General features: G+C 41.8%; 1 protein-coding gene across 5 annotated transcripts in view; it reads left to right on the top strand.

The window, feature by feature from the left end:
* ptprfa (protein tyrosine phosphatase receptor type Fa) overlaps positions 1-15,294 on the top strand; it is a 180,697-nt gene that overhangs the window by 16,326 nt on the left and 149,077 nt on the right. For 3 of the 5 annotated variants that reach the window (XM_076141575.1, XM_076141574.1, XM_076141573.1), the window contains exon 4: positions 2,813-2,923. In XM_076141575.1, coding sequence (XP_075997690.1) covers positions 2,813-2,923 — 111 coding nt within the window. Of the gene's footprint in view, positions 1-2,812; positions 2,924-8,565; positions 8,578-15,294 lie in introns of all 5 variants that reach the window. The other 2 variants (XM_076141576.1, XM_076141577.1) reach the window with 1 other exon arrangement.

Below are 15,294 nucleotides of genomic sequence, written 5' to 3'. Positions count from 1 at the left end.
TAGGTGAAGAGGTCACTGTATCGCTTTATCAGAGCTTCAAGCATCTGTGGTCAGGAAGAAGGAAGAGAGGGGGTTTGCATGGACGGGCAGTCAGGGGGAGCTTCTTCAGATCAAAGGGCTAATTACACTATACTGTTGTTCTTTAATTTACACAAAGAGTATTCTACTTTCCCCCACAGACAGCTGTTCATCCCTCAGATTTGAATGTTAGCGCTGCCCCTCTTGAAGCTGGCTGACCAATAGATAACAGTTAAACTACATTGTCATCAGTGAATTAGAATATTATGTAAATGCCCTGTATATGCGGGATAAATAGGGAAGCACGGAAATATTTGATTGTCCTTCTTTGATGCATGCGAGAGTTGGAACAGCGTTTCTTACCGACTAGTTAGGTGATTTCTGGTTCTCCTTTTCATTCTGCACTGTACTGTAACTGTTGCACAGTAATTTCCCTCGGGATAGTAAACTTTCATCTTGTCTTATCTTATCTTATCTTAACATGTTTTTTTTGTCCATTTGCGTATTGTCGGTGATATTTCTCTTTCATTTACCAGATTTGTAGTAGACCCTTGGACTATAGAATGGACCCGATGGAACCACAGATTATGCAATGAACAGGTAGAAGAGCTTCTTAAAGCTACTCTACTCATTATACGTTTACTTAGATACACATTGGTTCACTGTTGCCACAGATAGTGTTGCTTTCAATCATAAATCATTGGGAAAAGAACTGCAAGAAACCCCCAGGCAAGGCCAATACTTTGTCAACTACGTTTATATACAGTATTCCGTTTCCTCGAAATTCGGACCTAAATGCTGGGCAGAAGCAGCGGTGGGAAAATTTGATTATTGTTTCACAAAGGAAGGGAGCTGGTAGATGTGGGATTGTGGCTGGCATGAGCAGGTGGAAGCGTGGCAGATATACTGCCGCTGATGATCTTGATTGGAGACAGGTGTGAGTGCTCAGGCACATGCCAGCCACATGAAGGGGAGGAGAGCCATGCCCATGCCACACAGACACACAGAGACATGAATAAAGGGGAAGGGGAAAACACAGATACGGTCACTGTTAATAAGGCATTACATTATTTTTGCAAGTATGGCATTTTGTGTGTCTAGATAACCATTAAAAAAGATATATTTATATAAATGGCAGCATTACTAGTTGTCCACAAAGTGTGTGTTGTAAAGTCTGTGTGCTATGCTTATAACGTGCAGAGGGGAAGCACATTGCTACATAATTGAAGGCTCACAAAGTCAAGGGCAGAGGAAGTTATGGCATTTCCCTTCTCATATTACTCTCTCTTTTCATTGTCTTCATCCCTAAGAAGTCACACCTGCGCTGGCACCACTGATTGGCCTTTTTTCATACAAATAGGTCAACAACCATTAGCACTAGTGTGCATTTCTCACCCCCACATACTCCTTTTCAGATGTGATAAAAAGTGTGTATGGACTCCCCGACAGTTGGGTCTGATCCCTTGGATTGAAACCCAGCAAGAAAAGTAGGATGAAATTAAGACCTGTACCTGGCCACAATGTTTTGTATGTAGGAGGAAGTCTTACTTATACTTATACACATACTCCACGCCAAGGATGTGTGTGTGTGTGTGTGTGTGTGTGTGTGTGTGTGTGTGTGTGCGTGTGCGTGCATGTGTTTGTGTGTGTTTGCAAACAACATTTTTGTTTTTCTGTTTCATACAAAACTGCTTGATGTGTGTCAAACTGCAGCCAAAAGACAGCTTTGCATAATCACATTCATCCATACCATCTGTTTCAACCTTGTGCAGATGTAATGTTTGTATGAATGCTAAGAGTTCTGTGTCTTCTGGAATGCATGGAGGTCAAGGTAAACTGTCAGGTAAGTTTACAACATGTTTAATTTGTTTTTTGCTTTAACGTGAAAAGTAAGTGAAAAGAAAGAGCACTTTAGCATCTGACCAGGGGTTTGACCCAATAGGCTTTTTATGTATGTATTGAGTGTCCACGAGTCAGTATTGTGGGAAAATGTTTACACCAAAATAGATCATGAAAAGGAACTAAAGCTGGACTAATTTAGGCGGTATTTAAACTTGTGGTTTATTTGCTTTATTCAGATTCAGGGTATACTGTTGACAAACAATCTTTAATTGGATCTGTGGTCATACACTGACATTTAACAGCAATTTCCTTCAATGAAAATCCAACAATTCAACTATTCACAGTACATGTCTTGGTGTAGCAAGACAAAAGTGCATAAAGAAAGGCTCAGTTTGCTACACTCTGATTTTCATAGAGAGCATTTGAGCAGCTTGGGGACGGAGTTGGGGAATTGTGTCAGGGATGAAACGAGGAAACAGAGTCATACCTGGACTTTGAGCGTCACTGGAGTTCAATCAGCTCCATTTGGAGGTTGGTTGGTGTGCGTTCCACGTCAACTGCAAACTGATTACTAAGCAGTCCAATCTTACTTTTCTGAGCTTCAAAGTCGACAAATCGCCGGGTAAATTTGGCGCTGAGTACGTAGAGTAATTGTGTAATGGCAGTAGCGTGACTTCTGAAAAATAATTGTGTGAGGTGCAGAATAAGGTTCTCTTGATTATTATATGATGGTAAAAGGTCTCTGTAGTCTCTGACTACTTCTCATTTACTTAAGGATCACATTCAGGCCAAATAAATAATGATAAAAAAAACTACAACAAAGGGTTTGGGTGTTTGTGCATCTCTATTTGAATATTCCAATGAATAATCTGCTATGTCTATGTATGTGTGAGCATTGGTGTGTGTGGTGAACCATGAACCTCAACTGTGACATTTTGGCCTCCCTCCCCAGGAGCTCTTCAAATTGAGAACAGCGAGGAGTCTGACCAGGGCAAGTACGAGTGTGTGGCCATCAACAGTGCCGGGACTCGATTCTCAGCTCCTGCTAACCTTTATGTTCGAGGTAAGCTCCATGTTGACCCCCTGTGACCCATCCCTTGTTACCATTCAGGTCAGCCTCTGCTGGTGGTGGTGCGGTTCTCCTCTTGGAACTTGCTGAAAATCTGAGCTGTTGATGCTTCTCCATTCTTTGCTCTCGCTGTCATTTCTCTCTCTCTCTCTCTCTCTCTCTCTCTCTCTCTCTCTCTCTCTCTCTCTCTCTCTTTCTGTCTTGTCCTTGTCTCCGGGGTGTTGATTATGTGTTTTGCACCACCACTGCATTGTTAGTTTGTGCAACTCACCTAACCTTATAGCGGTACAGTGAGATGTTTTGACTTGTCGGCGGCAACGTTGGCTGCTCTTCTGCCTCTTTGTTTTTGTGATGTGGAGGTGTGCATGTTCTCTTGCCACGAGGAGCTGAAGCTGACACCTCACTGCTGTGTGTCTCCTGAGGGCTACTAAAGCTAGGCCTTGTCAACAAACAACTTAATTAGCCTCAACGAATATCAGGTTCTCAAAAGCCAAAATGTCAAAGCAATGTCTTGATTTGGGCTCTTCCTGATACTGTTAGAAATCATATTATGACATATCCATGAGCTGTAATCTTTAAATCTTTGTCACATAATCTTTCAGTCATCTCTCGGTTTTTTGGACAGTGCTGAGGAAAAAAACACACTAAAAATCTGATTACATTTGCAAAACATTTCTCAAAGGAATATTTTAATGTTATTGCTCCATTTGGAAAGTAAGAATTAAGATAAAGAGCCCATTTTCTCTTCACACTATCTACACAAAATAATGCACCAAACACATTAACCCCATGCCAGATGCAACATTGTCTCTTCTTCATTCCTGATAAGGCAACGCCGCCACCAGGTGGGTGACTCAAACGACTCTCAAACTCAAAAATATTGACATTAGATTATTCTATTTCCATTACATCTGGCAGTGGCTCAGTGGGTAGTGCTTCCGCTTGGGAACCGGAGGGTCACCGGTTCGAGCCCCTGCTGAGGTGCCCCTGAGCAAGGCAACGAACCCTCAATTGCTCCCCCCTCTGCGAAGGGTGGTAATGTAATGTAAGTCGCTTTGGATAAAAGCGTCTGCCAAATGATTGTAATGTAATCTTTTTCAATTTCTATCTTCAAATTGCTCACCTAATGATACAAAAATTCCGGATAGACTTGTTATCATCTCAAAATGTTTTCACACAATAACATAATCTGCTGTGTTCTACATAGCTATTTCAAATTAATGGAAAGTATCAAAAAGCAACAAATCTGATCTTTATTCCCATAATTTACAAATTGCCTTTGAGAACTGATAAATAAAAAATTTCATATCAGATGATGATGTGGTAATGAAATGGGAAGTATTACACATATTTTAAGATGTTCAGATGTTCTCAGAAAGTTAGAATGATGAATTAGTGTTGTTCGTATGTTTTGTTGATTTTGCTTCTCTTCAAATTTCTTCCTTAGTTGCTTTAATTTTTCACCTCTCCAGGTGTGCCAGCAGTTTTGTTTCCATTGCTGTCTCATATTGTAAAGACAACATTACAATGTTGCAAGAGCACCAATGTTTATGTGTATGTTTGCGTTTCTTTGACTTTTTCCGTTTTTCTTGTCTGTATTTGGGGCCCTCTGGCCATCCATGAGGTGTCAAATACAGTTTGTATATGTTTATGTTCGTCTCACACATGCTTACCCTTCTATCAGCATAAGAAAATGTATTTAATGTGCTTTGATGTTTTAACATCTTTTCTTGTAAGATGTTTGGTCTCTTCTGTTGTGTGTAAGAGAATGTGTTTTTGCGTTGTAGGGAAGCCAATGTTTACATCAGGTTTCATTTTCTACTTAATGACCAAAACTAACTTTAGTCTTGAAAAGGAAGAACTGGCCTGCTTTAATATAATCTTGACAGGCACATCACTAAGGAACTGAGCATAAGCCGAATGGGATAATGGACCATTATCTCTTTGCCATAGTAAGCACGTCAAGTCAACTTTGGTCAGAATCTATCTGAAATTCCATTCACCTCTATTTTGCCAAGACCTGGATATACGACATTATCCCAATCAAGAATAATCAGGATTCCAAAATATTTATATTTATCTCTTTTTGGAGGGACTAAAATATTGAACCAAGTGATATCATCAAATTATTTCAATAACACTTTGTTCCACACATACACATCCCTCTTCTTGACAGAGAATTTTATCGAGGTCACATGTGTAGTCCAAGTTTCCAAAAAAGGATGTGATCATCTTGTAAAGCGCTTCGAAATTTAATTAATTAATTAAGTGAAGTTGGACAATTTCCGAGGGCACACCTGGCATTCTCTCACGGCACACTAATGTGCCGCGGCACACCGGTTGAAAAACACTGATCTAGCACTTTAACCATACAACAATTTGTATTCTACAATATTGCTCACACTTTACTTTTTCAGTTTGCCAAGCTAAGCATCATACTTTTAATTTAGTTTGCAGTTAGGAACTTGAGGTTTTTCTTTCATTAGGCCGAAGGCTGAATTTCCTGTAACTCAGAGCCTGAATTACCGACCTAAAAGACTGAGATCTGAGATCTCAAACTGCCTGCTACTCCAGGATCCTGCCAAAGGGATTCCCAGCTAATCATCTGGTTTTACTTGCAAGAGAGATCAACTGCATGATATATTTCCAGAGTTGGTGTCACTTAGCTTTTATTAATAGGAAATCCAGACTGCTTGGTAATTTCATTCACGTGTTCAATTTTTTCTCAGATTAAGGAGGATTCACTCCAGCAGACACCAGACACTGCCACTCTCTCATCTCACTAACATCAGGAAAAACTTTTTCTCAGATTAATTCAGTAATTTGATTTCATTAATAATCTTAACTGTCAATATTCCATTCCATTTCCTGTGTTAATGCTACTTCATCTTAATTTCCTTATTGCATTCATTCTGTTGCTAGTCTATTTACTTAGATATCACTAATACATTCGTTTATTAGTGATAGTCAGTCAGTGGACCATTCTTTAAAGCAGATTGAAAAGGGTCATTGTAACAGAGAGCTCACTACTTCTGATATGAGATTGATTTGAATGCATTGTCTTAATTGAATAGAATTGGGTTTAATTCATTTCCTCCCAAATTAATCAATTGATTTACCCATTGGGAGGTAGTTCCCCAACAAGTGCAAATACAGAACTACAGCTTTCTCCTATGCATGTCGTCAATTTTCTTTAAGATTATAGTGAAACAAAAGATTGATAGATAGAAAGCTCAATGCTAACATTAGTACATTTGTAAATGAGTTTAAGTAGGCCATCAAAAGTACCACATCAATGATAGAATTTAAAGGAGGAGCTTTAAACCGAGTAATTATTATTATATGTTATACAGCAGTGGTCTCCAACACGTCGCTAACACTTTGAGCGAGCTAAAGGTTCAAAGAATACATACATTTGACAACACAACGTCACTTGGTAAACTTGGAAGTTTCTATCCAATCAAATTCACAGACATCCCGCCCCCTTCTGTCACAAAATGATTATAAGCCAATCAGCTGTCAGTCCAACAAATGGCGCTGCTGTCAAGTTTGTTTACGTCTGTGACACTGAACATTAGCCGATATTAGCAGGCTAGCAAGCCCATGCTGGATTTGACAATGACCGCAGAAAATAGCCCCAATAAGATGCACCAAATATACTATTTTCATGAGGAAGTGTGTGTGTGTGTCTCATTTGCGGTCCGTCTTTCACACGGCTACTTTTCACGGGACATTCTGACGAATAGAGAAGGTAAAGGAGCTCCATAGGAGTGAGCTTTAGGAGGATTCATTCCAGCAGACACCAGACACTGCCACTCTCTCATCTCACTAACATCAGGAAAAACTGAATTCATGTGAATTACAGCTAATATGGGAACTGCAGGGAATTCCCAAAATTTCAAGTAATGTGAAGGGAAATTGTGACAGTGATATGTGGACAGACAGAAATGTGAAATATGGAAGGTATAGCAGAAATTAAATGGTTAATAAGAAATGACATTGTTTTGTTTTCTATGAGATTTATATGATGGGGATTTATTAGTATACAGAAAAACCTCATGTTACTGAATTCAAGTGCTTTTTGATACAAAATGTTAGTGTTGAGTGTTGGATATCAACATTTTGTAAATTTTCAAACTAAAGACGCTTATTCAGCTGGTTTGGGTGTAGAATCAGCCATGTGAGTAAATGTTATTAACAATGTAAAACACGTGTAGGACACTTTTATTTTGTCAAATTACCTCTCAGAGGAAAAAGGGTTGGAGATCCCTGTTATACAGTACAGGTGTAGAGGTTGTCTAGCTTTTCCAGTGTTACCGAATGCCCGAGTAGAGCAATTCTTTTTTCAGTTTAACCTTAGAGTAGTATCTTCTTCTTCTTTTCCTTTCGGCTGCTCCATTCTGGGGTCGCCACAGCAAGTAATCCGTCTCCATCCAGCCCTATCCTCTGCATCCTGTTCTCTTACACCAACTAACCTCATATCCTCCTTCACTACATCCATATATCTCCTCTTTGGTCTTCCTCTAGGCCTCCTGCCTGGCAGTTCCCACCTTAGCATCCTTTTCCCAATAAATTCATTATCACTCCTCTGTACATGTCCAAACCATCTCAGTCTGGCCTCTCTGACTTTATCTCCAAAACATCTAACGTGCCGTCCCTCTTATGTACTCATTCCTGATCCTATCCATCCTTGTCACTCCCAAAGAGTCAATATTTTAATTTCTGCTACCTCTAGCTCTGCCTCCTGTCCCTTCCTCAGTGCCACTGTCTCCAAACCATGCAACATCGCTGGTCTCACCACTGTCTTGTACACCTTTCTTTTCATTCTTGCTGATACTCTTTAGTCACACATCACTCCTGACACTTTTCTCCACCGGTTCCAACCTGCTTGCACACGTTTCTTCACCTCTTTTCCGCACTCTGGACTGTTGACTTTAAGTTCTTAAAATCCTCCACCTTCTTTATCTTTTCTCCCTGTAACCTCACCTGTTAGAGTAGTGTAATCTATGTGTAACTTTGAGTTGTATTAAATGGACTATAGAGTTAACAGGGCCGGTTTCTATTTATTTTTGTGCTTCATTCCAGACAACGTCATCAATTTCAATGTTAGGTCTTCTTCCCAGGTTTATTTTATTTAGAATGTGTATTTGTTCATAAATATGTCTTCTTAAGTTTGTGTGGGTGTGGCGTGACAGGGGCTAGCATATTGCTGTTTTTACAGATTACCACTGATGATTTTATAAGAAAAAAGTGTAATTGTGTTTTGTTACACTTTAGCCTTCATGGCCTTTTGGTTAATCTCTGATGACTTTACACTGTTTATTTTTACTACATGTTGAGTGTGTGTGTGTGTGTGTGTGTGTGTGTGTGTGTGTGTGTGTGCGCGTGCATGTGTGTGTGTGTGTGTGTGTGTGTGTGTGTGTATATCACTGCGCTGCACTAGCTATTTTCTCCATTGTGATGTTATCACTCATTAATTGAAAAGCAAATATTTGCCTGTTTTACTCTCTCGTTCTTTACTTGTCTTCTTCCTCCCACTTCCCATGTTCTTCTTTCCTTTTCCCACTTTATCTCGAATCCCTGCATCACCATTGCACCCTGTCATTCAAAAATTCAATCCAAATCTCACCACTCAGATCAACGGGAAGGTTGGTTTTTACACTCTTTGTCCTCCTATTAAGCCAAGGCCTGGCAGACTGGAGCCGTGCAGCGCTGGCATCTTGCTAAGCGCCACAGGCTCGTCCCGGCCTCATTCAGGACCCCTTTTCCAGGACCCCCCCTTAAAATCCTGCCACCCAACCATGCTACATGCTTGTGCCAGCCCACACTATAATCCATGCAGCCTGCTCTGCCCAAATTTTGTGAAATGAGCATGACGTCACAAAATGTCAATCATACCAAATACCATACCAAAATGTGTCAACAGAGCACTCATCAGCTCCAATGGGCTTTGTTCCTAGCCAAAGCTAAAGAGCAGCCAGTAGGACAGCTCTATATCCTGCTTTCTCCGTTGCATGTCAAGCTTACACCCTTACATCCTGTGTGGATCAAATTTGGCCTGATTTGCCTAGAAAAAAATAACATTTTTGCCTAATATGATAATATAAAAATTTTATTGAATTGTCTTAGCTATGGGTTTTTCTACATAAACAAATGCTGTAAAACCTCATTTATACACCCTTGCCACTCTGTAACCCTCATTCACAATTAATAATCAATTTCTTAATGACTCACTGGATGTAAATAGCTACAAATAAGAATTGTGATTCAAAATCTGGTGAAAAGACTTGAAGAATCAAAAAAATGTCCTGGTTTACACTGTTAAGACACATCACCGGGTATGTAATGGTTAAAGCTGATTTGTGTGTGATTGAAACAGTGTTACTCACTGAAATATTGAATAATCTGTGCGATTATGTATTCAATCTGTCATATTGTCACATAATATGTTTGATCTGAACATAATCTCAGACTTTGTGCTCACTTCACAAAACCTTGAGACTGTGCCAGTCCCATTATACCCTATACAGCATGCCAATAACATTTGTTTGTTGTATAGGCTAATTCAGCAGCATGGCTCACCTATGCCTAACCCTCACCACACTGAGCCACAGGTCTGAGCGTGCAGTCTTTTTAACATGATCTTCTCTCATACGGATTCTGCTACCCAGGAGTCTTATTAAAAGGTCACTATAAGGAGAATGTGAAGAAGCTACAAAAATTTAAGTAAAACGATTTCTGAGTGGACTGAAGGAGCTAAACCTGAGATATGTGAATTTGCAGACACGGTGCGGTTTGTTGTTGATTTGTGGTTGTCTGAGGTCAGATCCCGTACAGATTTGCTTAATGGATCGTATTTAAACTTCAGATTAGGGCTGGGCAACGATTAAAATGTTTAATCACATTTAATCGCATTATTGGAAGAGATGCACAAAATTCAATAAGGATTTAAAAAGTAGTGTATTGTGGACTTTTATTTCAATAGTACTGCAATATGAACAAAAGTGCAAAATGTGTTACAAACACTTTATACAAATAAGGTGCTTCTTAACAGTAGTATTCCCCTTTACACAGTAGCAATTAAAATATTTATTGTAAATCTCAACTTAAACATTAATGTTATCAAATAAAATATAAACTGTGTATGGTTTAAAGTGGCCCGCAACTTTTCTGCATTTGGCCAGGACATTGTCAAACGCACTGCTCTGCAGATAGACACACTGTTCTGTGACGGAATGCTGGAGACTGTGCAGGAGCATGTTCTAAAGGCAGATGTCTTGCAGCAGTCATCGTATTTCTTGCACTTTCAGTATCTGTGCTAAGTGTGTTGACTTCATTTGAAACGTTCCACTTCTGTGCAACATGAAAATGTTCCACACACATTTCAGCAAAATGTCTTCCGTTTTCATTCCAGTCAGAGCGGTGACAACTCCCACTGTTCACTATACAGACAAGACAAGATGGTGGCACGTGTACATTGCGAGGCTCAGCGTCTGACTAGATTTAGCAAATTAGTGCTTATTTACCTAGTTTTCTCCTGTGTGTTCGCCCGATTCACAGCGGGGCGAACCGTTCATATAGCAGACAGTCACTTCTGGATATCTTCTACCGAAGCAAAAATGTAGTTTTGGGCCATCCGCTCAACTTCCAGCGGAGTTGGTAAAGTCACCGAGCTGTCAAGGAGTCATGCAGGCGACCCGAAACTCTCGCCGTCTGCGTCAAGACCGTAAACAAAGACGGAGGAAACGCAAAGGTCTGCGTGCTAAACTTAGGCTACATCCACACCAGCCAGTGCTCCCTAGCATTTTCCTCACCAACATACGGTCTCTGGCGAATTAGATGGACGAACTCAAGATCTGGACCCTCACACAGAGAAGGCTCATAGACTGCAGTCTCATGTTTTTCGTGGAAACATGGCTCAGCGACTCTGTTCCTAACTGTGTGGTGGAGCTTCAGGGGCGCACTATCTTGGTAGTGGCAGTGGCTAAGTGGGTAAAGCGTCCGCCTGGGAACTGGAGGGTCGCCATTTCGAGTCCCTGCAGAGGTGCCCCTGAGCAAGGCACCGAACCCTCAATTGCTCCCCCCTCTGTAACGGGTGGTAATGTAATGTAAGTCGCTTTGGAATAAAGGGTCTGCTAAATGATCATAATCTTCAGTCCGACAGAGCAACGGCAGCCACAGGTAAAAGTGGTGGTGGAGGAGTTTGCATTTATGTAAACAAATCATCGTGCATGGACTCTGCCATTGTGGATATCCATTGTTCTGCTGATCTGGAGTACCTGGTTGTTAAGTGCAGACCCTTCTACTTTCCACGTGAGTTGACCTTCATTGTTGCTGCTGCGGTTTATGTCCCTCCGGATGCTAATGCTTAAGTGGCCATGAAAGAACTGTATGCTGCCATTAACAAACTGCAGGCCATACATCCAGATGGGGATTTTTTGTTGTCGCTGGGGACTTTAACCACTGCACTCTACGGACTGTTCTTCCAAAGTTTCACCAGAATGTCTCCTGCAACACAAGGGGACAAAGAACTTTGGACCACGTTGAGGCATACAAAGCCACACCCCTCCGCCACCTCAGTCACGCTGACCACCTCTCTTTGTTCCTGCTCCCCAAGTACTCCCCCATCATTAAACAGGTTAAACCCACAACAAGGGCCGTCAAGATCTGGTCCGAAGGTGCTGACTCCATTCTCCAACAGCAATTCCGACAAACAGATTGGAATGTGTTCTCCGCTCAGGCCACCACAGACTCTCTGATCAACATTGACATTCTCACAAACTCTGCCCTGGATCATATCAACAGTTGTGTAGACAGAGTGACATCACTCACACTCTGGCTAGGGCCAACCTGAGGAGGGGAACATGTTTGTACATGGCTACAAACTGAGGGTTGAAGAGCACTTCAACGCGTCTGACCCCCGGCGTATGTGGCAAGGCATACAGACACTCACCAGCTACAAACCATCCAACACTGTGCCCCCTACCAGCTCCACCTCCCTCCTCGACGAGCTAAACCGCTTCTACATTCTTTGACCGGGAAAACAGGGAGGTGATGTTCAAGGCAGATCTACCTCTCAACGAACTTCCTCTCACACACCTCAGAGGTCTGTTCCGTGAACGCCCGGAAGGCAGCTGGCCCTGATGGAATACCTGGGCGTGTGCTCAAAGTCTGTGCAGAGCAGCTGGCAGATCATGCTTTGCGGACATTTTCAACCTGTCCCTGGCCCCAGCAGTTGTTCCCACTACCTTCAAGACCGCCATCATCGTGCCAGTGCCTAAGCACTCCAGCCCTACGGCCCTTAATGACTTTCATCCTGTTGCCTTCACCCCCATCATTGCCAAGTGCTTCGAGAGGCTGGACCCCTCACACTTGAAACCCTGCTACTTTGGACACTCACCAGTTTTGCCTACCTGCCACAACAGGTCAACTGAGGACGCCATCTCCGTGGCACTTCACTCCACATTAACACACCTGGACACCCCGAACTGTTACGCCAGAATGCTGTTCATTGACCTCAGCTCAGTATTCAATACTGTGATCCCCTCCAAGTTGATCTCAAAGCTCAGCCAGCTTGGTATCAACACATCCCTCTGCAACTGGACTCTGAACTTTCTAACTAACAGACCCCAGTCTGTGAAGATAGATAACCTCTCCTCCTCCACTATCACCCTGAACACCGGCGTGCCACAAGACAGCGTGCTGAGCCCTCTGCTTTACTCTTTATTCACCCATAACTGCGCTCCTACCTATGGTTCCACTTCCATAATTAAGTTCGCAGACGACACCACAGTGATAGGCCTGATCAGAGGTGACGATGAGACGGCATACAGGGATGAAGTACGGCACCTGGCCACGTGGTGAGCTGACAACAACCTGGCACTCAACAAAAACTAAGGAGATTATCGTAGACTTCAGGCGGGCTGGAAGCCATGCACACACCCCCATCTCCATCAACAGCGTGTGTCCAGCTTCAAGTTCCTTGGCATCCACATCTCCGATGATCTCATCTGGTCCATAAACTCCTTCACCCTGGTTAAAAAGGCGCAACAGCACCCGCACTTTGTTCTGAGCTTTAAAAAAGCTCAGAACTATTATCACAAACTGTATCATAGTATGGTATGGCAACTGCTCCACCTGGAAAGCACTCCAGTGGGTGGTGAAAAACGCCCAAAGGATCACGGTACACAGTTGGATAGCATCGAACAGATCTATCGTAGACGCTGTCTGGGTAAAACCAAGAACATCATACAAGACTTCTTCCACCCTAATAATAAACTTTTCACCCTCCTCCCATCAGGCAGGCATCACAGAAGCCTCCGCTCACGGACCAGCAGAACTCTGCTCCATCCCCCCACTAGCATCATTTTGCACTCCACTGCCATTTGCACAACTTTCTGTTTTTCCACTGATCATTCATAATTGTACTTTGCTCAATGATAAAAAAAGTTCAATCTAATCTCATCTAATCTAATCTAATCTAATCTAATCTAATCTAATCTAATCTAATCTAATCTAATCTACAGTAATGCAGGTAGTCATGGTTACCCAGCGTCCAGTGGTCTCCAGTGAGAGCAACAGTTGGTGCGTGTTGCACTTTTGTAGTCCTCTCCTTTTCATACAACTTGTGCATTCTTCTTGTGATGGTGCATCTTCATACGTGCCGTCATTTGTTGTGATCCTAAGAACGATCCTCAGACTGACATCTTCCACAACACTAATCGGCCTGCAGTTTGTAGCTAGTGAGCAACGGACTTTCAAAATAATAGTTAATAAAAAACTGTGTTAACCATTTATCGGGCAAGTGACTACAAGTGACTACTTTTGGTGCAAAAAAAATTGTCGGTGTTAATGAATTACTGCGTTAATGCAATAACGTGTTAACTTGCCCAGCCCTACTTCAGATATTAACAAAATCTTATCTATTTAGGAGTGGATGTGTTTGGTCCATTTTATTGATTTAGATTACTCAAAATTAACACCTGTGGTATTTTAATTGTTTAGTTTAGTTGTGTTTTTGTATTTCTTAGACAGTTATTTTGTCATTTCCAGTCTGTAGCCCCTGCTTCTGCTTCACAAACTAAGGGGGCAATTCCTGAAAGGAATCACACTAACTACAAAGCAGAATGCAATGTACGCAGTGCAATAACCATAATATAAGGCTTCACTTAGCGCAACAGTGTCCCATTATACACACATCTTAAGTTAGGACCCATGGACCTATGAATCTACTGAAGAGACAGTACAGAACAATCCTGTTTCTCTCTGTGTCTATTATTAAGTTGTGGCCACAAGACAATTATCTAATCCTCTTGTGATATAAGTCATGGCCAATATGGATCTCCTCTTAGAAATCAACTGCTCCATGGGCGCCGAAAAATGGCTGCCCTGCACCCCCTCTGTAAATGCATGTGTGTGTGTGTGTGTGTGTGTGTGTGTGATGTGTAAGTGGGGGTACGAGAACAATTTCAATTGCATGTGATTTGCGCGTGAATTGCATGCAACATGACAAATAAAGTATCTTAAATCTTATCTTAAATCTTAAAAATGTAAGACTTTATACTGCTGTTTCTGCTGTCAAACCAGGACATCAAAGTGATCTGTTTAAGAGCTCCAAATTTTAGCTCCTGTGCACAATGCAGGTTCTGGTGCACAGCCATGTGTATATGTGAACCAAATACAGTTAGAAAACATCATCCAGAAATTTACACATTTGGAAATAATTTACCCAACAAGCTAATGAGGACGTGCTGTACCCGCTTAAAGCAGTATGAATGAAGGAATGTTCTTAAATGAATGAACCCCCCTAAATTGCTTATAGAAGTCGTACTTCCTCATCCCGGTTTTTCACGTCAGACTCACAGTCAGGTGGTTTGCATTGCTTGTCATAATGCAAAATAAATTCAAAATTAGGTCTTGCAGAGTCTTTGGAGTGTATGATACTGCTTGACTCAATAGTGATCGTTATGACAGTAAACTAGCAAAATCACCTCAATTGCATTTGGTTGATGACGTTTGATTATTCATAAAAATAAACAGATCATATTATTAACAGCTTCAGTAATATTGCTTACAGAATTCTCAAGGACAGTATTCTAGTGCCTTCTTTTGTCACGTTATGCCAGAACAGAGGACCCAAGCGCAGATTCACAGGTACAGGAATTTATTTAACAAAGGCAAAAATATCCAAGGGAGCAGGCAAAAGGTGGTGTCAGGGACAGGCAGGGAAAATACAAGGGCTAGTGGCGGTTGGGGGCAGGCGTAAGTCCGAGGGCTGGAGACGGGAGGTGAAGTCAGGTTCAGGCGTAGGTTGATGCATAGGGACGGGATACATAAGACAGAGTCAGGTACAGGCTGAGGTCCGG

This window comes from Genypterus blacodes, unplaced genomic scaffold, assembly GCF_046128005.1.
Source record: "Genypterus blacodes isolate CSIRO-AG114 ecotype Tasmania unplaced genomic scaffold, CSIRO-AGI_Gbla_v1 ptg000019l_1, whole genome shotgun sequence".
Lineage (NCBI taxonomy): Eukaryota > Metazoa > Chordata > Actinopteri > Ophidiiformes > Ophidiidae > Genypterus > Genypterus blacodes.
This window is presented reverse-complemented; position numbering and strand designations above follow the sequence as displayed.